General features: G+C 39.5%; 3 protein-coding genes across 3 annotated transcripts; all 3 read left to right on the top strand.

The window, feature by feature from the left end:
* The first annotated feature begins 1,140 nt into the window (after positions 1-1,140).
* slc17a5 (solute carrier family 17 member 5) lies at positions 1,141-10,933 on the top strand. The gene is made up of 11 exons (XM_085427434.1): positions 1,141-1,328; positions 2,559-2,755; positions 3,214-3,447; positions 3,675-3,762; positions 4,054-4,140; positions 6,203-6,321; positions 7,075-7,236; positions 7,723-7,855; positions 7,964-8,111; positions 8,466-8,556; positions 9,100-10,933. The coding sequence occupies exons 1-11, from the start codon at positions 1,247-1,249 to the stop codon at positions 9,235-9,237; spliced, it is 1,479 nt and encodes a 492-aa protein (XP_085283560.1). The 5' UTR covers positions 1,141-1,246; the 3' UTR covers positions 9,238-10,933.
* Positions 10,934-11,082: 149 nt separating this feature from the next.
* On the top strand, positions 11,083-16,962 carry eef1a1a (eukaryotic translation elongation factor 1 alpha 1a). The gene is made up of 8 exons (XM_085427435.1): positions 11,083-12,181; positions 13,464-13,644; positions 13,827-14,006; positions 14,274-14,570; positions 15,012-15,162; positions 15,325-15,581; positions 15,806-16,040; positions 16,166-16,962. The coding sequence occupies exons 2-8, from the start codon at positions 13,501-13,503 to the stop codon at positions 16,288-16,290; spliced, it is 1,389 nt and encodes a 462-aa protein (XP_085283561.1). The 5' UTR covers positions 11,083-12,181; positions 13,464-13,500; the 3' UTR covers positions 16,291-16,962.
* A 526-nt stretch (positions 16,963-17,488) lies between these two features.
* Positions 17,489-24,009, top strand: cgasa (cyclic GMP-AMP synthase a). Its single transcript, XM_085427603.1, has 5 exons — positions 17,489-18,422; positions 18,508-18,721; positions 18,916-19,173; positions 19,651-19,750; positions 22,053-24,009. Exons 1-5 carry the CDS (start codon positions 17,490-17,492, stop codon positions 22,396-22,398), a joined length of 1,851 nt encoding a protein of 616 aa, XP_085283729.1. The 5' UTR covers position 17,489; the 3' UTR covers positions 22,399-24,009.
* Positions 24,010-24,355: the final 346 nt, after the last annotated feature.

Below are 24,355 nucleotides of genomic sequence, written 5' to 3'. Positions count from 1 at the left end.
TGAAATCAGATTGGGGCTGTATATGGCCTATGAACCGACAACAAATCATTCAGAATTAGATTTTTATTATTAGTTTAAAGCTTTATTTAACTTAATTAATTTTTTTTAAGTCTACTTTAGATTAGTTTGCTTTCAGATTAGATTCACATTAGATGCTTGTTTCTATGTAGCTTTTATTACTTGAAAAATGTCTATTTTAGTTTAGATGTTATTTATCTTCTTCGGTATTATGATGTTTGTGTGGTATTTGTCACCAGCAAGATATAAGAAGTTCAGAGCAGGCATTACAACAAAAACACAACAATTCATGTTAACTCAGTTTGAAAAAAAAAAAAAATTAACAAATCGGACCACAGTGACAGAGACTAAAATTAAGGGCAATTCCTGTTTATTTTAATTTACATGAAGGCATTTGCGAGAGTATATGCATGTATGTTGATGTGCTCCCTGAGGGTGTTTTATTAAAACTAAACAAATCCTGAATAAATGTTCATGCCCATATTTGTAACCACCTATTCCAGCGTCATTGTGGTATTTTAAAATGCTGTATCATCAGCTTGAAACAGACTGACTTCCTCAGAGCGCCTTGATCATCTTACAGCACGTTCATTGATAACCACTGGTTATCAACAAAGAAGATAACTTAAAATTCCTGGGTAATCATTCATGTGTGGATTCAAGTACCAAAAACTGATACATAATCTGTTTTAATATTACTGTTTACTATTTGTATTTTCAGTGTTGGCAAGAGTATTTATTTTTGGAGGAAATACGACTGAAAAAGTCGACTTCCCTTTTCGATGGCTCTTAGTGTAACATCATGCATATTCAACCATGTATAAGTCGACTTGACTACATTTCTTTTTTATATTAAAAAGAAATGTCATCGTGGTGTCTAAAAATTAATCAGCCTGAAACGCACCGGCTTAAACGTTGCTTTTCTTTTTCAAAAAAACATAAAAATGAACTGATATTGTAAATAATTTATTATGTATTATTTATTTGCGAGTTTAGTCAATTATTTAATGATGTATTTGTTTATTTCAGTTTGACACTCTTGCTGAAAGTTTTTACAGCACCTCCTCAGCACCTTCACTTGAATAAAACGATCTCTTCCGGTCCGGTGATTAGCGTCACGTGACGGGTAGTTGCCGAGTCGAGCTCAGCTGACAGGCTCCAGGGAAGTTAGCTTTCAGCTTGTGATGCGGTAAAGCAATCCAACTAAAAGCTGATATTTAAAAAAAAAATGGAGCGGTACGGGTCGGACGTGGAGGTCGACGAGCAGAGGACTCCGCTGATTCGCCGGGGACGCGAAGAAGTCCAGAAAGGTGAAAGAAAAAACCAAAGCATTCAGCTAACGATGCGGGCGCTTCGGTCGTTTTGTGCAGCATATGTTTGTAAGAAGCCGCGCTGATTAACTGGGAAGAGGCAGGAAAGACACATACTAACAACCCGAACAGCACAATTTTATCGTTAAAGTGGCTGGTATGTCTGACTGTAGTGTAAACCTTAAATTTAGAGTCGTCACTAACATTATAGAAGGGTTGATTTACTGAATTCACCAGCTGAGTGTGCATTTTTAGGTGTTCATGGTATTTTGCCATCTAAGACATTTAAGTTGGTCATCCACACCTGTGTGTAAACGCAGTTTATCTTTTAATGAGCATCGGTCACGAGGTTAGGCACGTCTGCCCTGGAATCGTATCATGAGACGTGTCTCTGATATGAGTCATGTCATACCTGCATACCCACTGTCAGCTCGAAGGAAAAACGGGTTTTAATTAAATGCAGTGGTTTAGCTCTGAGAAACTGTGCATGCAGTGAACTCACAGTCCTGACAGAACTGACAGGGCAAGTTTAGGTTTGCCAAATGTAAACAGGATTTACTGAAATAAGCTCTGTATCATTTTGGATAAGTTCAGTCGGCTGGATAAAGGAGACCCATTTTAACAGTGACAGTGGTGTGTACTATCAGTCGTATCAGCAGGTAGTTGTACTATATGCAAACTAAATAGACTGATTAAATGGTGAAGTGTAGTTATGAAAATAAGGTTGTGCTACAAGTTTGAGAGCTTTAACGTTGTTGTTAGGTTTGGCTTGTCATTTACTCATTTTAAGGCTGATGGTTTAATCCCCGGTTGCTACATTCTTTCTGCCAAAGTATCCTTGGGGAACCTCCTGAATCCAGAGTAGCTTAGTTCTGAAAATAAGACTTAGAATTTTGAGATTTGATGGTATTATTAGAGTTGACTTACAGATGGGGCTGAGACAGGATACCAATGCAGAAATGTATCATGATGCCTTATCAACATACTGATGCTAGAAATTGATATTATTTATTTAAAATAAACTAATTAGAATCATTACTTAAAGGATAACCAAATTCAATTATAATAATACAAAAGCACAGCATAAAAATATGAAAGGTTTTTAAGATTTGACTTATTAGGATTATGTTGTGTTCCTTTTGTTACACGGATGTTGTGATATTGTAGTATTAATACACAGACCATACGTGCAAACAGATGATTCACACTGCTGTCGTTTCTGTCCCTCAGCTCCAGCATGCGGTTCATCACGCTACGCCCTGGCATTGCTTTCCTCTTATGGCTTCTTTGTAGTCTATTCATTGAGGGTAAACCTCAGTGTGGCGATGGTGGACATGCTCAACAACACCCACCAATCAAACACCAACCACAGTGGCACAGTGTGCCCTCGCCATTCCAACCCTGCAGTTCGCAAACACAATCACACGGTGAGCCGAAATTTGACTGCAGCTATTTAATCCCACTTTAAAGTGTGTCCTCCATAGGTTTAGTCAATTTTAATAAAGTAACAATGTAGCTTGGGAGTATGTTTGCCACCTAAAGTCTTTCTAGGTCCTGAAGTTAGATTTAAATGCAAACCAGTTATATAGACCTGTTGGATTCTCAGTGGAAGTCAGTCTTTTGGTGTATAATTTCATGTACATGTAGAGGTAACAGTTTACTGATTTTACTGATAAGATTTTAAAGTTAAGGAGTTACTATTATTTGCAGGCTCCTTATTTTTATTCATGTCTGTCTGTAGGAAAATAACATACATTAGGCAGAATTATGTGAACGGGGAAACATAGTTGGCATCCAAGACTCAGTACTTTGTAAGTCTTGAATTGACATGATATCAATATCCTAAGCCCTGAAGTCCTAAAGTTTCTAATCTATCCCCTCATAGGCCAGTGTTTACAACTGGGACTCAGAAACACAGGGATGGATCCTGGGCTCTTTTTTCTACGGGTACATCCTGACACAAGTCCCTGGGGGCTACCTGGCTGGCCGCTTTGGACCAAAATGGCTGATGGGCTTTGGGATCCTGGGGACTGTAATTTTTACACTGCTTACCCCTGTGGCTGCTGACCTGGGTGCAGGCTACCTCATTGCTGTCAGAGTGCTGGAGGGGATTGGCGAGGTAGGGGATCAGAACGAAGATGTTGAAAACGGAGCTGAATGCATTTGTGCAGACCTGTTTTATGAACCATAATCACTATCTGTGCTGCAGCCATAAGATTTGCAAATGGCAATAAAATTCATGTGACAGTCCTGAAATGGTTTCCAGGAATAGTTAAGCTAATATTTGGCTATGCTTAAGTGTCATCTGTGCACTTCTCTTAATGTTCCTGATGTGTTTGTCCTCAGGGTGTTACATTCCCAGCAATGTACACCATGTGGGCAGCCTGGGCCCCACCGCTGGAGAGGAGCCGACTTCTCACCATTTCCTACATTGGTAAGACTGCAGCAAGAGCTAGACTGTCAACATAAAGACAAATTGCACTTTTAGCCTATTTTATGCATTTTTTTTTTTAATTTCAGCCTACAGCTGATCACTTGAAAAATATTACATTAAGTAAAATATGAGCACTTGGCCACACTAACCTTTATCATGAATATTTAAGCTGCTGGGCTTAGGCTTCTCTTGCAGACCAGCATCTGTCCTTTAACTATTCATGTCCACCTGCCACTTTCTGTTTGTTCTTTCTTCAGTAGTTACACAAACCTACTTATTTTCTCTTCCCAGGAGCACAGCTGGGGACAGTAATAAGTCTTCCTGTATCTGGTGAAATCATCTTTTACCTGGACTGGACCTATGTCTTCTATATATTTGGTAATACATGTAAATTATACTATTGATAGTCGAGTTTAGGAAGATTTGTTTTAAAGGAAAAAAAAAATTCTTAGTCTCACAGTTACTTTGTGCAGTAGTTGCTCTAAGACAGGGGTCAGCAACCTTTAACACCCAAAGAGCCATTTGGACCCGGTTTCTACGGAAAAGAAAACACTGGGAGCCGCAAATACTTTTTGACATCTAAAATGAAGATAACACTGTGTATATTGTTTTTTTTACCTTATGCTTTGTATAAACAGCTATAGTGTGTTGCTTATGAAATCCATGAAGTGCTACGGAGAAAATTACATTTTATCTATGTAATGAACACATTTTTAACCCTTAAAAAATAATAACAAAAAAGAAAGTCAACTAGTTGATGGTCTCTTTTAAATGAATTAAAAAGCTGAACTTATCCATTAGCAAACAAAAACAGTGAGCCGTCATCCTTATATCGCCTTCTGGGCTATCGGAGTGTAGCGTGGCCTTGACCAGAATTTAAAAAATAATTGGAAAAAGCACTATGCTCCTAAAAAATTAAAAATAAATATTTTCAAAATATCTGCATATTTGTTTAACCTGGTTAACGTGCTTCGCGGGGCATGGCTCGCAGTGCCGCTGCAGGAGAGGCAGACGTACCTGAGTGTCATCCACAATCACGCCTCACCGGCTTGCTCTCTCTGCTGTTGCTTGTATGTGTCGGGCTGTGAGCTGGAAAGCTGCAGCCGGCTGTGCGTGTGAAAAGTGATCAATAAAGAGATGCTGAAGAGCATGTTCATGTAAACATCGTCGGGTCTGCCGTGATGTGTTTACAATCGGACTTCTGCTCCTGAACCTCTGCGCGCAGCGTCTGCTGTACGATAGGGGCTGTGCGAAGTCATTTTCATCTTTACGCAGGACTGTAAGCTGTCGTCTGTGAGGCGTGAGCGATGTTTGTTTTTAACATAGTTCATGGTGGAGAATAGCTGCTCACATATGTATGTTGATCCAAAGATCGACACTCCACAAATTAGGCATACTGGTAGGCCGCTCTCGTCAGAAGTAAATACAAATGAATCTGCCCAGGCATCATTAAATGTTGTATTTTATTCAGATATTTTTCTTTTCTTACATTTCTCCATACTTGGCCTACTGAGGGCTGAAAGTCTCGGTAAATGCACAGCGTTTCAGCGGGTATACCGGCTTCCACGAGTGTGACGCTTATTTTGAGCGACGAAAAATAATAAAATATAACTTTATTCTGATCTTGAAATACAAAAATAATCTTCCAAGTTAGAACTACAAGTTTTAAAAAAGAACTAACACAAATAAAATCCACTTCAGTTAAATACTTATAATTTATTTTTCCAAACCATGCAGAGCCGCAATATAAGGACTAAAGAGCCGCAGGTTGTCGACCCCTGCTCTAAGAGGTGTTTTGTACAAATTTTACCTCAACCTGATTTCATATTTTGTTTATGTGAGTTATTTTTAACAGATTTGTCAGTTTGTTGTTATTATTTAGAATAGCATTCTTTGATAATGGTTGGTATTGTGAATTCGTCAGTGATCAATTTGCTTAAAAACTCTGTTGAATTCACATTGCAGGTAATTTTTTAAAAATCTTGTCTTATGTAAACATGCTACAATGCCTAACACATACTGTCAGCTATGCTTAAAGAGGTTCTTACGTATCAGTCTGAACTCAAATGACTTGTTTGTTGATTAGTCAGCACTTCTTCACAGTGCTGTTTAGCAGCTGTCTCTAGCATCTGTTCCTCTTTGACAGTGGAAATAACAATTTAGAAAATGGAAAGAAGAAAATGTATGCATAAATGGAAACAATGCAGAGGTCTGATTTTTTTTTTTACTTGGAGCTTTTACTTCTACCAAACATATGTCAGATGTAAAAGTCCCTTAAGGCAAGACAGAGATAATGAGATACTCAGACTTCAGTTCAGTTTCAGGAACAGACAACCAAACCACATTCCACATATTTGCTTACTGGATAAAGGCACTCATATGATGGAGGATTTATGCTGGATGAGTGTAGGTCACCAGTGTTGCTTTGTGGTTTGCTCAGGTGCTGTCGGACTGGTGTGGTTCGTCCTGTGGGCTTTTTTCGTCTTTGACAGCCCGAATACCCATCCACGAATATCAGAGCAGGAGAGACTCTATATCACCTCCTCGCTCAAGAATGAGGTAACAGTAGTAACATGATAACAGGTTGTAAATTTTAAAAAAGAAGCAAATTCTCTTACATTAAAGAGCAGCTTTAATATACACTTATTGCATTGCTCTTAGTGCTTGCTGCAGCGTGTTTGCAGGCATTTCCAGTCCAGTCCAGTTATCTGATTCTAATGTTACATAATATCAGTGTATTTCATCATTTTACTTTCTTATCTGTTCTTGTCAAAATACCTGCCATGAATCTGCATTACTGGCACTGCGATGGTGAGCATGTAGCAGCTGGGAGCCCTAGTATGGCTGGATAGACTGCAGTGGCTTTAACCTCCTAGGACCTGGCGTCCACATATGTGGACATCACATTTTGGGTTATTTAGACCAAAATACTCAATTTTGCTCTGCAAGGGCCTGATATCCACCTACAAGGACATTATACTGCTACTGTTCTATCAAAATTTTAAACTAATATCCTCAGATGTGGCTCTTATTTTTCTTAAAAACAAAATAAGGAAAAAATTCATCTGGCATTCATCTGGCCCCAATATGCCCAAATATCAAAGAGAAATTAAAAATGCATGCTGTGGAAGAGTTCGGGTCTCAGGAGGTCAAAGCTTCATCAGCACAGCAGTGACATTTTTTGCGCAGCTTCATCTTTTCTTTAGTCTTTGGTGAACATCAAGGTTGTTGTTTCAGATGTGTTTTCGAAGAAATTCTAATGAACTTCTTCTGTTATTTCTTCATCCTACTTCTACATTCGCTTTGGTCCAGCTGTCCACCTCGGCGAGCAACATCCCCTGGCGATCCATAGTGACTTCGATGCCGCTGTTGGCCATTGTTGTGGCTCACTTCTCTTACAACTGGACCTTCTACACCCTCCTCACTCTGCTGCCAACCTACATGAGTGACATCCTGGGATTTAGCATACAGCAGGTGAGAAACCACATTAGTTTAAATCAATACCAGAGTGACTTTAAAGAGGACTTGCTCTCATTTTAAGCTGATTTTTATTAGATTTTTTTTAAATTCTGGAACTCTAGAGTATGAGTCCTAGTAAAAAAATGTATGTGTATTATTTATATGAAGCTCTTATGGAGCCTTTTGATCACAGGGATTGTAAATACATACACTAACCTCTATATCTGATACTTTAGCCATGCTTCATAGGAAAAGCCATAATTGCAATAGTAAATATTTAACAGAAAATATAGAAAAGCACGATAGATCCCCTTTAAACTTGGGACAAAAGGTTAGTTTGTTTAGAACTCCAGGGAGATGAACCAGTAAAGTAGAAATGACTAACTGCAATACTAAAACATTCAACATCCTTGGTTAATCGTTGTCTTCTGAGAGTACATGAAAAAGTAAAAAATAAAGTCTCCCAGTAATGAAATGATTGTAATTGTCTGTTCCCAACAGAATGGTTTTCTGTCGGCTCTGCCTTACTTGGGATGTGCTGTGGTCGCTGTGCTGAGCGGCCAAATTGCCGACTATCTGCGAGAAACCCGCAAATACCGCACTGTCATTGTCAGGAAGTCCTTCACCCTCATTGGTAATTCATGACAGTCACTGCTGAATCCTCGACTTTTAACTGACTGCAGGCTCTTGACATCAAAAATATTACCAGTATTGCTACTTCACAGTTGTGTTGTTTCTGTAGGGATGATTGGGCCTGCAGTGTTCCTGGTGGCAGCAGGTTATACAGGCTGTGACTACACCTTGGCTGTGACCTTCCTCACCATCTCCTCTTCTCTCGGAGGAGTGTCGGCATCTGGCTTCAACATCAACCACCTTGACATTGCTCCTTCGTAAGAATAACACCTCAGAAAACTGTTGGATGCTACTACTACTAATAATAATGATAATACTTCAGTCATTTTAATTTTGAATCATTTTCAGTGTGAAGATGAGAGATTATGGTTATAAATGTGTAATTCAGTGTATCTTCAGGTTCAGATATCTTTGACATATTGAAGTTTCCCTCTGGCCTGTTGTTATCAAGATAATAATTTTAGGCATCAACATAGCCCATGAGATAATGGAGGATATTTCTTTTTATAAATATAATTACATTTCATTATCAGTGTAGCAACATTATGTACTACATAGTGCTTTTATCGGGTTTATTACTCAGGACTTAATGTTTTTATTTGTCTCTTTAGATATGCCGGTATTCTCCTAGGAATCACCAACACCTTTGCCACCATCCCTGGCATGGTGGGACCAGTCATAGCAAGAGCTCTGACTCAGCAGGTAAGAAACATGTTCAGCAACGATGTAACTAACCAGTCCTTTTTTTTGTTTGTTTGTTTCAAAAGTAAAGTCTGGAATCTAGATTAAACATACACATAGAGTACACAGTATCTTTATAGCTGCGAGTAAAGAGGTAGTGAATGGTAGCAGTAAACTTTATTGGATTTTAATATGTAGTGTGCTGCTGCTTCATACAAAATGAGGACACTCTGGGTGTCTTGACAGATGGTATCCTTACTTTAGCATAATGCTTCATTTCCTCTGTAATTGGTTTAGTAAGTACAGGATTAAGGTGTTTAAGGTTTGGCCAATAGGGGGCACCAATAGTCCTAGAAAGGTAACTAAGTGTTACATTAGACCGGAGAAGAGCATACTACATACCTGCATGCTATGTTCAGTCAGTTAATCCAAATTATATTAAATCTGTAATCGTATGTAATCATTTTACACCATGCACGTGACAATAAAACAGCTTAGTAGTGATATTTAATCAAATAAGGCCTTTTCTGTATGTTAACACTAACTGTGCTAATGGTCCTCTAGAACACCATCGAAGAATGGCAGATTGTTTTCTACATTGCTGCTGCCATCGACGTGTTTGGGGCAATATTCTACGCTGTGTTTGGTAAAGGAACAGTGCAGTCCTGGGCTGTCCACACATCTTTTTATCATGCAGACTGAGACATGAGACCCTTTCGGGTTAAATTTTCAGATTTGTCCGGTGGGCAAGTTTCAAACATGAGCTCATTTGGTGGGTAATTTAAGGGAGAGATGTGTTCTAGCTGTATTCATCATGGTCGGATAAGTGTGTAATTGCCATGATATCTTAGAAAGATGTTCCTTAATGTGGCTGTGGGTACATGGTCTTGAAACAGATGAGCCCAATGTCGGTGATTTTAAAAAAAGAAAGTTGTAGCTGTACCTACTCAAATATATTATTTCTCAGAGGAAGAAATCAACATATGCTTTCCCAAGAAGTATCAGAGGAAGCTTTCATTATGAAGCCAAACGGGCTTGCTGGTATGTGGAGGGGGGGCAATGAGATTAGTTAGTTATGAAGCTACAGGCTGCATAACTAACTATAAAGGCCGGCTAATGTACATCAACTTTGATATTTACAGATAATAATGCATTTTAGATATTAACTCATTATAAATAAGCTATGGAAGAAAATCATTCCACTGTAGGTGGTTTTGTGGATTCAACCTGCTATACCCAATGGTTCCTTTTTACAGAAGGGACAGTTTTAAATGCCTCAGTAAATCCTTAAGTTTTACATCCAGTACACACCGATGCCCACCAAAAAATTTTTTTTTTTAAAAATCTGTTACTTTGTAGCCCATAATGAAGTGCCAGTAGGCTTTATAGTGAATTTTAAAAATCCCAAACGTTTTAAATTCAGCATTATGACTATAGTGTACACTTTTTTCAGGGATGATGCCTTAAAAATGTCTCCAAGCATTTTATCCTTTTTTCTTAGAGAAATGTACTTTTTTAAAAAATGATTACTTGTAATATGGTGCAGTGTCTTGAGCAATGTTCCCTCTAAGCTGAGCGCGTGAGCAATCGCGCACTGCTGACATGGTCTCCCCACACAGAAAATCTGTGCTGCGCACAAAAAAAAAAAAAATCCAGCCTGAATTGGAATGAAAGTAAATACATGTATTTATTTTATTTTGCTGATTTTCTATGCGCGGAGACTGTCAGCAGTGCACGATTGCTCACGCGCTCAGCTTAGAGGGAACAGTGGTCTTGAGTTTTCAGGTTCACAAGCCAACTCTTATTTGAGATAGCAGGATTTAACGTCACACGGGTTATGATCTCTCCAGTACATCTTATTAATAAAGGGACTTGGCTTTAAATTATTCCCCGAATTCTCAGGTATCTTAAATCTTACAAGGATTTAAAAGGACGTTTGTTTACTTTTAAATTTTGATTAAGCTTATCACATGGAGGCATATTTCCTCAAGTTTTAAGTGTCAGTGTGGTGATCGCCTTCTTTCAGTGTCAATGACAGATTTATTTTTTTCATCATATTTGCACACATTATACATTATGTACAATTTTCTTTCATACATAATCTCAGTTAAGAGGTAAATCCAAGCTAAGCTGTAAGGTTAACATTTTGTCTTTGAAATTTCCGAATATGTATAATGTGCCTTACTGCTTAAGTTCAAAAGGGATCAGCAATGCAGGCTCATTCTTTTGAGTTCTTTTTGTTACTGACTTCATTTATTTCAGTTGTTATTGTGCTTTGTTTGCACAGAGAATAAAGGGACTAAATTGTACTAAGTAAAAATCATTGTAAAATTCCTCTTTCAAAACATTTGAGAGAAATGTTTTAAATCGCTGTGGTATAAAGACTGTGTAAATCAGATCTTGTGTTGGGGTATTATTTCTTTATCTCCTAGAACACCTTTCACATTAACTAAGAATAATGTGGTTTTACATACTTAATAATTTTAAGTAGCTCAAAGTTGCCTAAAAACGAGCCCTATGCGACTTAATCTGCTTTCTCTCCCATCATCTGCCTCCTTCTCAACCTGGCATCTTCCTGTCACACCAACCCTCTGCGTGTCTTCCTTCACTGCACCCACAAACCTCTTCTATCCTCTACTTTTTATTTTTGCCTCTTACGTCATTTCCAAAACGCTCAGCCTGAGCTGTCCCTCTGATTATACTAATTTCTAATCCTCGTCGCTGGTAGCATCCTCTCAATCCAATTTCCTAAAAGACTCAAAAAACTTTGAGTTTTCAGCCTTGACTTGTTTTATTCTAAAGATTAGTAGATTACATTTGGGGACCAGTCATACATTTGTGAGGGTTTAGAGCAGGGAAAATGCCAGTTATACTCATGAGAAAAAACATGGGGGAAAAAATGGCAAACAAATTAGTCAGGTTAGTGCACAGGTTAACCGTTTTGTCTGCTTTTAACCCTCAATTCCTGCACCCATTAAGTCAATTCTCTATAGTCACACAATTGTCCTTAAAAGGTGATACTGCTTAACTAAATATACGTTTGCCTGGAAGTGAAAACATGGAAATATCATTTAACGCCTCTATGTTTAACTGCTATTTTTTAATGCCACTGCACTTTAACGTAATTGGCAGAGACGTTAAGCACATAACGTCTTTTAATCCAACTAGAGAGCGGCTGGAAAGGTGAGCCCTTCACCTGCTGCTTACTGCAAACCTTTAAGAGCGGAGCTGTCACTCATTCCTGATATCTCAAAGTCAACTAATGATAGCAAAGCAACAATAACGACAACTGCCTTGTTTATGTATACTATGCTAATTATTAATGAATGCAAAGTCTTGAATTTTAAATGCGCATTTTCCTTCCCTTGAAAAGCCACGATTAAGTTATGCGTCGGGAATTACCGATCATTGAAGCTTTCTGCAGACATTAAAGCGCATATTAACTCGCCGGTGTGTCCGACAATGGATGCTGATATTTGTGCCCTATAATAAACTCGTTTACGTTAACTCGTCGTTGTGATGCTGTGCAACGGCGGGTGCGCGCAATTACGCAACACCCCCGCCTGTCCTGCGAGCTATAACCGGATCAGCGTCTCCCCTCAGCCTATCCGCGCCTGCAGCCAACCTGACACCGGCCAGCTCTCAGGTACGACGCAGTACACGATATAATGCATGAAGTGGACTTTATTTTATCGATTTATTTTTTGATGCCAGCAGTCAATTATCTGGGCCTGTTTTTATTTTTAGCGGTTCTGTGTGTGGGGATACTGTGATGCAGGACAGGCGGCTGGTAGTTAATGCGCATCCAGGCTTCAGTAAGCGGGCAGATAACAGAACATGGCGGAGGGTTGACATTTCCGTTAATTCCTTCAGACATTAGATTTAGTGCAATACTTTAGATTTTTCTGAAGCTCCGCCCTCTGTTTCTATAGGTTTATTTTTTTAACCATCTTTTAGAAGTGAAAGCGCACTGCGGCAGCCGCTGTGACGTTATCTGTGAAGGATGAGTTAAACGCGCGCATGTAGATGACTGTCCTTGCCCTAAGTTCACCTGAGCAAGATCATGTGGGGATACATATTACAGTTGGATTAAGCTACTTGACGTTCAGCCTGCTGCAGAGTGCATTCAGACTAAATATGTCACACGGGTTTGGTTAAACAAAACTTCGCAGTGCATGTGTGAAGCCTAATGTTCAGGGTCATCACCCCGTCACCCCCACAGAGTCTTTAACAGTACCTGTTTCCCTTTGCGTGAACCTGTGCACAGTGCACTGCAGTGTCTGAGTAATGGCTGCTACACTGTTAGTAGACTAGACCTGACAAAATGGTGGATTCTGGCTGGGAGGGAAGCTGTACTGAGTCTGTGGCTGTGAAAAAGAGGATGGTGCTGTGAAATATCATCTGAGCTACCTGGATGTGTTGGTGCACAGAGTGGTGAGAACAGGAGAAGCATGTGGATGTGAAAGAGGAGAGCAGGGGTGTGGATGGATGGAGGGATAGAGTAAGAGAGGGAGGAGTGTTGTGTGTTCTGTGCAGTTCACTGATATCCTCCCTAGTCCTCGGAGTCTTCTGAGATGCTAAAGAAAACACGTACTGACAATCAAGAGCCTTCTTCTTAGCAAATCTGAGCCCAAGTTACTTTCACTTTACTCCTTTGAGCAGTATTTTAATGTAATTACAAATTCTTCCTGCACCAGCTGAGATTCCCACTCCAGTATTTTTCCACAGAGCCATGCAATACCTTGAATTTCTGCCAGCATAATGTTGAACCCTATGGTGTTTAATTACACAAACAAGTCTGGGCTATTTTCCACCATCAAATAATATGTTATTCACTCACAACAAGCCCATTTCACTATATGTCAGTCACAACAGCTAGTTCATCAATCCATTGCTTCCTGACTGTAACTTAACCCTGGCTTTAGCAGACAGACTGCCTCGTGACTTCTGCCAGCTCCAGTCATCATGGGAAAGGAGAAACTCCACATCAACATCGTGGTGATTGGCCACGTGGACTCTGGCAAGTCCACCACCACAGGCCACCTTATCTACAAGTGCGGAGGCATTGACAAGAGAACCATCGAGAAGTTTGAAAAGGAAGCTGCTGAGGTAAGGAGACGGGAGAGGAAGACGACCTCTTTAACTGCCCGCCGCTCTTCACATATTAAGGCAGAAGCCATGCGGATCAAATAGAAATTGACACAATAGAAGCTGTTTGAGTTTTATATAATTTAAAAGAGATTAAATTGTTTGCAAAAAAGTCTTGAAGGTTACTGTTGCTTGTGTCCCAGATGGGGAAAGGATCATTCAAGTACGCCTGGGTGCTGGACAAGCTGAAAGCTGAAAGGGAGCGTGGCATTACCATCGACATCTCACTGTGGAAGTTTGAAACTAGCAAATACTACGTGACTATCATCGATGCCCCGGGTCACAGGGACTTCATCAAGAACATGATCACCGGGACCTCTCAGGTGTGTAACATGAGGATGCTAGGCCACTATGAAGTATATTAGCTTCTGTATTGCATGTTTTAAGGTGCTTTTGCAAGCTTGTGTACACAAAGTGCATCACTTGCTATTACATTGAAGTATTTCATTTGCCATTAGTGACTATCGTAGATGTTGAATTTGGTGTAGAAATTATTACAGTACATTACATTACAGTATTAGCATCCAATAGTGGTAGTATTTCAAAGTTACTGAGGAATCCTACTAAAGCTGCATCCACTGCATTTTTAGGCAGACTGTGCTGTGCTGATTGTGGCAGCTGGCGTGGGAGAGTTCGAAGCAGGTATTTCCAAGAATGGACAGACTCGGGAGCACGCCCTCCTGGCCTACACTCTCGGAGTGAAGCAGCTCATTGTGGGAATCAACAAGATGGACTCTACGGAGCCAAACTACAGCCAGAAACGTTACGAGGAGATCGTGAAGGAAGTGAGCACCTACATCAAGAAGATTGGATACAATCCTGACACGGTTGCCTTTGTACCCATTTCCGGCTGGAACGGAGACAACATGCTTGAGCCCAGCCCTAATGTAAGTACTAAAACAAAGCATAGTTATGCAAAAGCCAGGATGTGGCCCATCATTTGAATATTCATTTGTTTGACTGGTGCCGTGGATAGAAAGCTGTAGCTCAATACAGCTCTTGGACAAACTCAAACATGATCTGTCAAAGAATCTAAAGCGAACTTTTTCTCTAATTTCCCTTTCAGCAGCTATAGATATAAATAAGAAGTATTTTTCTTCAACATGAATCATAGTGGTGTTAGCTAGGGAAAAAATAAAATGCAACTTTCTGCTAGTTAAATTAACTTCTTCATAAGATCAAGACGCGTCATTCATTCATTTAAAAAGTGACAAAAAATGTCCTGGAGGTTAAGAAACCAATAAAATGTTCTGTTATTATTTTCATTTAGAATTGAAATTATTACTGTATAAAATTGTGTATTATTATTTTTTCCTTCTTTCCTCTAGATGACATGGTTTAAGGGATGGAAAATAAATAGGAAGGAAGGTAATGCGTCAGGAACCACACTACTGGAGGCTCTGGATGCCATCCAGCCCCCCACCCGTCCAACAGACAAACCTCTACGTCTTCCCCTGCAGGATGTCTACAAGATAGGAGGCAAGTGGTGTACAAATAACATATGGATAAACTTTTAAGATACTTTGGGAATAAAGGATAGTTATGACATTTCAAAACATGGAAAACCACATACCTTTTTCAGTAGAGAACTGAAACACTTTTAGTTTGCTTTACTCTGCTTTACTCTGACCTCTTTTGCAGGAATTGGAACAGTCCCCGTAGGTCGTGTGGAAACGGGATTACTGAAGCCTGGAATGGTGGTGACATTTGCCCCTGTCAATGTGACTACCGAGGTCAAGTCTGTAGAAATGCACCATGAGGCACTGAGCGAAGCCCTACCCGGTGACAACGTTGGCTTTAACGTCAAGAACGTATCTGTCAAGGATATTCGCCGTGGCAATGTTGCTGGTGACAGCAAGAATGATCCACCACAGGAAGCTGCCAACTTTACTGCTCAGGTAGATACAAGATTTGGATGTAAAAAATCCAATTATAGTAGAACGAGCACATGACTTAAATTCATCTCCATCTAATGTCAGAACTATTTATATTCTCAATCCTCAAGGCAGATAAGAATGTGTTCAAATAAGACGACAGCAGAAAAACTAGAAATAAAAAAAAAACAAGAAAGCTTTTTTTGCGGTTATTAATAAGGCACTGATGTTGTCCCTTTGCTTTGCAGGTGATCATCCTCAACCACCCAGGCCAGATCAGCGCAGGTTATGCTCCCGTGCTGGACTGTCACACTGCTCACATTGCCTGCAAGTTTGCAGAGCTCAAAGAAAAGATTGATCGCCGCTCTGGCAAGAAGCTGGAGGACAACCCTAAATCCCTAAAATCTGGAGATGCTGCAATTGTAGATATGATCCCTGGCAAACCAATGTGTGTCGAGAGCTTCTCTGAATATCCTCCCCTTGGTGAGTTCAAGTAGTTCCTAGAGTTTCAAGAGCTTCCCTCATCAAAAGGCATCGTGGCTCCACTTTGAAGTCATGCGATATTTTATGATGAACTCAAACGTCTTTTATTCTTCTTCACTTTGCAGGTCGTTTTGCGGTGCGTGACATGCGTCAGACTGTGGCTGTCGGCGTGATTAAAGGTGTGGAGAAAAAGGTCTCCACTACTGGTAAAGTCACCAAGTCTGCCCAGAAGGCCCAGAGGAACAAATGAATGTTGTGCTACTCTGCCGACCCCAAGGTCTCCCAAGGCAGGACATCAGTCATCCAACTTCATCCTAGAATTGGCTACTTCAACTTAATAATTAAAGACTGGTTAATCATCACAATGCATCGCAAAAGCATTCGAAGGAAAGAAAAACACTTAGCTCTTTAGTCCTTGAGGCAGCACTCCTGGTTCCATTTCAGTGGTTAGATTACCATTAAGTACAGTGTAACATCAACATGTTTCAAATGTGTGCACTGTTGATTCGCGTCATGGAAACCCTATTCTGTGCTATTTAGACATCTAATAATTAGAGATACTGCAACCTATCACCTCTCTAGTTCAATGGAGTGTAGGTTCTGAACTCTTTACATGATATTATATGTTGTCCTGCTTTTAGTGTTTGTTTGCAACTATATGGCGCTCTCTAGGAGCAAGGAGTCATAACTGTGTCCTTCTGTGTAGTGGAGTAGTAGAGAATTTGTTCTGTTTAAGCTTTAAAAAGAACTTAAAACAAAAAAAGGTCAAAAATTGTCCTCCCAGGACTCTAGTCCACATGTGGACTCTTAAAGCACTTTGATTGGCATTTTGCTAATTTTGCACTTGCACTTGTAGTTTAAATTGGCATAAGCTATAGCACCTTATTGTAAGATGGCATGAGCCTCTTTGTAACATTAAACGTATTTCAACCAAAATGTGCTGCCTTTAGCAGTTTTTCCCCCCTTCTGTGTAAAGCTGTGAGAGCAACAGTTGTGTTGAAGTTTAAGATTCTTAAAATATGACACAATATCTGCAATACACCTTTCTATCCACAAGATGTAGCTATTGATATAGAAATAAAAGAGAAACTAATAAGAATTTCAAACAAAGATCAAGTTTATAAAATTGCAGGCACAGTGCTGTGTCGGCACCTTAGAAGGCTATAGCCTCACCCTATGGCCAATAGCAATCATCCAGGAAGTAATAAGCCCAGCACTCACCGAGTGATTGTGCTATTACACAATACACACAGCATAGCATACGTGAGGACTACATGCAATAGGACCTGCAGAAAAGCTTTCACTCACAGTTTACATCCGGTGAGTATACGTCAAAGGCTGAATCAACATAAGGGCAGGGTGTGGCAAAGTAAAGGGGTGTGTTCTCATACAATAAAAGGACGCACTAAGGATTAATCTTGCCAGACAAGTTTCATTCATTACACTGTCATGGCTGGGAGAGGGAAACCGCGCAAGCTAAACAGTCTCGACGCTGAGTGCACTAAAGTAAGTTTTCCTGATTTAACAGAAGGGAAGCAGAGTGAAAAACAAACGAAACAGAAACCAAAGAAAGCGGAGCAGAAAAATCCAAACAAAGCTGAAGAAAAGGTTCCTCCTGACAGTGCCAGAGGAGAATCTCAACACAGCAGAGCGCAGAGAACTTGTGCTACCAGGGCCAAGTCGACAGAACAACTTCCACTGGAGAAACTGGAGAAAAAGGAAATTCCAAAAACCACAAGAACAAAAAGATGTTCTGACAGGACAAAATCACAAGGACTTGAAGAGGAAGTAAAGCCAGAGGGTACCAGAAAAACAAATCCACGTGTTAGGAAGGCCAAACCATCAGAAATGACTGAGATACAGCTAAAAGATCCTACAGAGGATTCTGTGGACACTGTCAAAGCAAAAGCCTGTGGCACCAAGCCAAGATTAAGAGAACAACTTGATGCAAAGATGCAAAATGAGCAATATTTTGAGAAGATATCAAAGGCAGAGCAACAGACTCCAAAGAATACAAGAGAGGCTTCAGAACAGACCACAAAAACCGAAATATGTGCTGGCAAAGCCAAATCACCACCAGCAAAAGCCTGTGGTGCCAAGCCAAAAGTAGAAGTACAATCTGTTGTGCAGGATACAAAGGTTGCACCAGGAAAATCTGAGGACTTAAAAAGGAAAGACATGACCGAAGAAAAAGCTTCAACAGATTATATCCTTAAGGAAACTCTGAAAAAAATGAAAATTAAGATGATTGACAAAGTAAACGCAGCAGAAGTCATAAATGCGATAATACAAAATATAATCAATCATTTAAAACAGAATACATTAAGCTTTAATGACGTACAAGAACCCCTAAAAACAGGAAGCTACTATGAAAATCTAAAGGTAAGGTTTTACACTCTGAGTTCCCGCAATTAACTCAGGACAGGATTTGTGGTCCAATCTGATGTATGACTTGTATGTTGCACAGATTTGTAATCCCGATGAATTTGACGTCATGCTGCCCATCTTGGTTGATCGGGTGAAACTTGAACCATTTGGAATTGATGGCGCATTTTACAGTGTGGAATTAAAACGTGGCCAGAAGAATCTGGAAAGATTTCTAGAAAATGGCATTTTATCTGCTACCAAGATGCTCAGTGAGTTCAGAGAAGAAGTGAAGAAATGTGTCAAGAATTTTACTGGTGAGTATCAAAGTTTAAGTTAGTTTTAGTGAAATTTTCATTTTACAGTAAAAGAGGGCCTGAGGAGGAATTCAATTTGACAAGGCCTTTAATTTAACATGCTTATTTATCTATGCCTTCTATATTGTAACATATTAATATACAGCATCCAGTACCATAGAATGTCTGGAGTTAGGTTTTGTTTGTTCTTTCAGAATGGAAGGTGGACAAGAAGAAAAAAGGCTGTCCAGCAGTGACCCTGACCACATATGTACAATCAGTCCCAATTTCGCTGGATGTTGTTCTCTGCCTTATGGTTAAATCAAGCTGGCCGCCTTTCACAACCGAAGGCCTTAAAATAAACCACTGGCTTGGGGATAAGGCTAGGCAGGAATACAGAAAAAAGCCGTATTATCTGGTCCCAAAATATGAAGGCAAGGGTACAGTGGAAAGTGATGGGGTCCTTAATAAAGGTAGGTTTAACCTCTCTCAATTAGTGAATAATAAAAAAAAAAAAAGAATTATAATGTGATTGTGAGCCACTGAACGGAATAGATAAAGTTTTTGTTAACTGCAGTAGAAGTGAGAAAGGACACAGTATTATAAGACAACTGAATCCTGGTTAGAATGTTTGTGGCTGACATTGTTGTCAGTGTTGTGCCAAAAAGTCATTTTCAATGTTTCTGTGCGTTTTCATGTGTATTACCGTTGCTTACATTGGTAAATAAAATGTAGTCAACAGGATTTATGAAAGGGTTATATATAAAGTAATGGCATATGGTTTCAGAGGGTTTGGCAGTTATATCGTAGCTACGGTGTAGGTTTCCCACTGAAGCAGAAATCCCCTTTAACACTTGACCAATGTTACTACAGTTCAAAATGTGCAATTTTCATGATGGTATAAAAAGCTTAAAATTTCCCTGTTCTCTTCTGTCATCTCTGACATACAGATGTTTGGAGAGTTTCATTCTCTCACATTGAGAAGGCCATCCTGAAAAATCATGGATCAAAGAAGACTTGCTGTGAAAAAAGTGGAGAAAACTGCTGCAGGTTAGAACAACATGCTTATTACCAAATTGTTGCTTTCTGGTAGAAAATGAACACAATGGCAAAAAAAAATAAAAATTCGTCAAACCATTTGGTGTGTTGATGTTTGGTACTATGCAATGGACCCAGTCAGTTAGTTAGTTACATTATGTATTAAACTAGGGCTGCAGCTATCGATTATATTTGTAACGATGTATTCCATTAATTAATTTAATGGATTAATGGATTATTCCATTTATCCATCCATCCATCCATCTTCATCCGCTTTATCCGGGACCGGGTCGCGGGGGCAGCAGCCTAAGCAAAGAGGCCCAGACCTCCCTCTCCCCAGCCACCTCCTCCAGCTTATCCGGGGGAATACCAAGGCGTTCCCAGGCCAGCCGAGAGATATAATCTCTCCAGCGTGTCCTGGGTCTGCCCCGGGGCCTCCTTCCGGTGGGACATGCCTGGAACACCTCACCCAGGAGGCGCCCAGGGGGCATCCTTGTCAGATGCCCGAACCACCTCAGCTGGCTCCTTTCGATGTGGAGCAGCGGCTGCTCTACTCTGAGCCCCTCCCGGATGGCCGAACTTCTCACCCTATCTCTAAGGGAGAGGCCAGCCACCCTTCGGAGGAAGCTCATTTCCGCCGCTTGTATCCGCGATCTCGTTCTTTCGGTCACTACCCACAGCTCGTGGCCATAGGTGAGGGTAGGGACGTAGATCGACCGGTAAATTGAGAGCTTCGCTTTTACACTCAGCTCCCTCTTCACCACGACGGACCGGTGCAGCGTCCGCATTACTGCAGCTGCAGCCCCAATCCGTCTGTCGGTCTCCGGCTCCCTTCTCCCATCACTCGCGAACAAGACCCCGAGATACTTGAACTCCTCCACTTGGGGCAGGAACTCATCCCCGACCCGGAGTGGGCACTCCACCCTTTTCCGGCTGAGAACCATGGCCTCAGATTTGGAGGTGCTGATCCTCATTCCCGCTGCTTCACACTCGGCTGCGAACCGTTCCAGTGTGAGCTGGAGGCCCTCACCCGATGAAGCCAACAGAACCACATCATCTGCAAAAATCAGAGATGAGATTCTGAGGCCACCAAAGCGATTTATCCATTAAATTGATTATTCCATTAATCCAATTAAATGGATAACTACTTGTCTTATTAATGAGCAATAACAGACATTTAAAAGAGAAAACAGGTCTTTCAAAATTAACTGCTTATTAGTTTCCACTTTAGAAATTGCAAAATGTTTTGAACTGCATAAATCTGTTAAAAACAACAACAGAAAGAACAAAACCCTCTGATTGTATTTATGCACCATATTAAATTAAACATTTTAAAGAAAACATTTTCTTAAATGCAAAAATATATAAATACTTTCAAGTACTCTACAGAGTTTTATCTCCTTGACGAGGTAGATTTGTTGTGCGTTCATGTTTCCGAATTTTTGTGCATCTGTGTGCCTGCGTGTTTTAAGTGTGAGAGGTCAAGCAAAGAGCGAGTTTGTATCTGTAGGCCTTTAAAAGAGAATGTGGTGGCTGCAATGAAGGAAAGCGAGAATATCAGCATTCCATAGTTGATGGAAAGTTTGATGTATACTTTCTGTGCTGCTGAAAACAAACGTTATAATGGTGCAGGTGTTACTTAATAGTAATAATAATTCAGTGTCCAGAGTTTTATTGGCCCATGTACATTTTTATTGGCTTGTGAAAAAGTGTTTCTTTATATTCTCAAATATTAATGCAATTTAATTAACACATTATTTTATATAATTTCACCTTCAATCTGATAAATGTTGTGAAAGCCCTGAAATTAATCTGGTCTAGTAAACCTCATGTCCCCCCTTTGCTTGCTGCAGGTATTGCTTTCGTGTACGGCTGTCGTCAGCCTTCATTAAGCTGTATAATTTAAACATGGTATCAGGCTAAGTTAATAGTTTGTCTGCATGTTTTAATACAACTTCTGGAGGCTTACTGCAGAATTACGTTAAACTGTGCCAGCGTTATCATCACGGCAGCTGTTGTGTTATCGATGTTTTTGTTGAAAACTGGGGGCCTCATAGGTTTAGTGTCGGCAGACTCTGTAGTCATTCGCTGCTCCTAAATATGTTTCTATTACAGGTTTGCTTTTCGTCACAAATGCAGCTGACATGCTATCTCTAGACATTTATATCCATCCATTTATATACACATATATTTATATCTCAACTCAGGAAAGTAGGCAAGCTCAAGAAAATGTTTGATATTTTTACCTAATATGTTGTGTACATTTAATTATCCAAGGTTCCCAAAATCTCTGTATCTTTCTCCTTGCACACAGGAAGTCCTGTCTGAAACTCCTAAAGCACCTGCTACATCTGCTGAAGGAAAGGGACTCTTCATTTGACAAGTTTTGCTCTTATCATGCCAAAACTACACTCTTTCATGCCTGTTGCTTGCGAACTGATGACAGCAACTGGAGAGAATCAGACCTGAGCGATTGTTTCCAGCTGCTCCTGGACGACTTTGAACGTTACTTGGAAAATGGTGAACTATGCAACTTTTTCATTCCAAGTCAGAACCTATTCTCTGGTATTGGAAAGTGCAAATGTCTGTCCAACGCTATCAGGAAGGAACGTCTGAACGGCTTTCCTATTTTCAGGGAACAACTTAAAAATGGACATTAATGCACATCTGTAAGACTTTTGTAAGTGCTATAGTGTCTTGATGCATGCTCAATCAAATGCTGCATCCAGATGAACAGAATCTTCGAAAGTTGATTCTGTTCATCTGGAGATACCCAGATAGCAAATATCCATTGAAACAATGTTTAGTTAATATCAGTTGATTCCACTGAAACAACATCAGAATTTGATATTGAATCAATGTTGAACGCTGATGTTGATTTTCCATCATTTTTGCACCTTTGGTTACTATTGAAACAACAATAAAATCATGATTAAAAATCAGTATTAAACAGTGGTTTAATATTTGTATCAATACTAAACCACTGCAAATTACCAGCAATACTTAAACCTGCTAAAAAGACAACTGTATATGATCCACAAATAGGAAACCATTATATGCTGGACATTATCTTACAATTTGTCATGTCCATAAAAATATCCCTATAATATGAAGCATCTGGCATTATGTAATAAAAAATGACAGACATCTCTGTGTCAATAACAAAGGATCAGATGATGGATCAGATGAAAAAAATCAACATCAGTTCAACGTCTCCTTGCCATCTGGGTAGCGTTTTCAGACGCTATGAGATTTACTTACCTGGATGATTGAGCATGAATCAACACAGATGAACAGAAACAACTTTTGGGGAAGTCCTATAGTGTTTACAATGCCTCAATAATTTACAACTTTGAGTTTTGTGTTTTGCAACACATTTATAAGAAATTCTACTAGTACAACTGAGATTTAGGGGAACAGTAACTGAAGTACTAATATACTTTTATTACGTGTTTTTTTTTTTTATTATATTCTGAGTCAATCCTTAATATATCGCTTAAATGTGTTTTAATATGTCAGCTATTAATCAGCAAATTACATTATCTTTTCATTGTCCATATATATTATGTATTATATTTTTTAACTGACTTTTTTCTGAAGCCAGATGATACCTCTTATTTGTAAAATATATACCTTAGAATGGCACTCTAAGTCTGGTCGGAGCGGCACGCTTCGTTGTGCGTAACTATTTTTAAATCCATGTAGAACTACAGGTAAGCTAGCGAAATAATTTTTTTTGTATATGAAACCAGAGGAGTTGTAAATACATCTTATGCCATCAGTTTGTCCTAAGTCATGGTTTCCTTCCAAATATAGCTTTGGAAAATTTGCATAAAAAGCGCTTGCAGCAACAAAAACATGATATTCCAGAAACACGCGATCAGCTGTTCATAACACGTCCTACGTTGGAAAAGACGTCAGCGTGAACATGGCATGTCCACACCTGCCGAAACAGGAAGTGACGTCACGTTCACGGAAAATTTAGTTTGGTGTGTTTCTTTGTTTTTGTATTTTTTTTTTGTTTGTTTGTTACCTTCGGGGCCTTTATGCCTATGCTGGTGTTTTTAAAAGTCACGTTTGACTTTGTGCTTTTCTGTATCGCTTCTGGGATGCTTAGAACTCAAATTGCACTGCTGGAAATAGTTTATTTCGATGCACATGCTGGGTTTTTTTTTGCAAATTTGTATTATAATATTTTTCGTTTTTCCTGCAGTACATAATAATTGGTGTATCTCAAGAATAAAACTATGAAGACACTCAAAATAAATTTCCTGTGGTGGGAAACTATTTTGTGCAACTTTTTTGTATTTACAGTTTTGAAGGATAAACCTCTTAAATTTCTTTAACTAGAAATATATGTAAAAAACAAAAGCGATTTTCAATTTTTTTGTAGTTTATTGCACTTTTTTGGCAATTTATGTAGTTACTATTGACTAAATGCATACATGCTATTAAATGCCATATTGTATTGATGTATAGCAACTTGAAATGCTCCCAAAAATGGCACTACAGCATGTAAAAATATAAAGATAAGCTCTGGCGGACTTGGTTCTATGGTAGATCTTAAAGGGTTAACTGGGGCTGAGATAGTCAGCATCCATACACAAAACAGCAAGC

The sequence above is a fragment of the Rhamphochromis longiceps genome, linkage group LG13 (genome assembly GCF_057381845.1).
Source record: "Rhamphochromis longiceps isolate RC_006_pf linkage group LG13, R_longiceps_female_GT1.1, whole genome shotgun sequence".
Taxonomy (NCBI): Eukaryota; Metazoa; Chordata; class Actinopteri; order Cichliformes; family Cichlidae; genus Rhamphochromis; species Rhamphochromis longiceps.
This window is presented reverse-complemented; position numbering and strand designations above follow the sequence as displayed.

Bases quoted from the DNA above. Each gene is read 5' to 3' on its own strand.
- slc17a5 (XM_085427434.1), top strand. From the start codon at position 1,247: ATGGAGCGGTACGGGTCGGACGTGGAGGTCGACGAGCAGAGGACTCCG. The intron at 1,329-2,558 runs GTGAAAGAAAAA...TCTGTCCCTCAG, and splicing joins ACGCGAAGAAGTCCAGAAAG to CTCCAGCATGCGGTTCATCA. The intron at 7,856-7,963 runs GTAATTCATGAC...TTGTTTCTGTAG, and splicing joins GAAGTCCTTCACCCTCATTG to GGATGATTGGGCCTGCAGTG.
- eef1a1a (XM_085427435.1), top strand. From the start codon at position 13,501: ATGGGAAAGGAGAAACTCCACATCAACATCGTGGTGATTGGCCACGTG. The intron at 15,163-15,324 runs GCAAGTGGTGTA...CCTCTTTTGCAG, and splicing joins GGATGTCTACAAGATAGGAG to GAATTGGAACAGTCCCCGTA. The intron at 15,582-15,805 runs GTAGATACAAGA...TTTGCTTTGCAG, and splicing joins CTGCCAACTTTACTGCTCAG to GTGATCATCCTCAACCACCC.
- cgasa (XM_085427603.1), top strand. From the start codon at position 17,490: ATGGCTGGGAGAGGGAAACCGCGCAAGCTAAACAGTCTCGACGCTGAG. The intron at 18,423-18,507 runs GTAAGGTTTTAC...TATGTTGCACAG, and splicing joins GCTACTATGAAAATCTAAAG to ATTTGTAATCCCGATGAATT. The intron at 18,722-18,915 runs GTGAGTATCAAA...TTGTTCTTTCAG, and splicing joins ATGTGTCAAGAATTTTACTG to AATGGAAGGTGGACAAGAAG.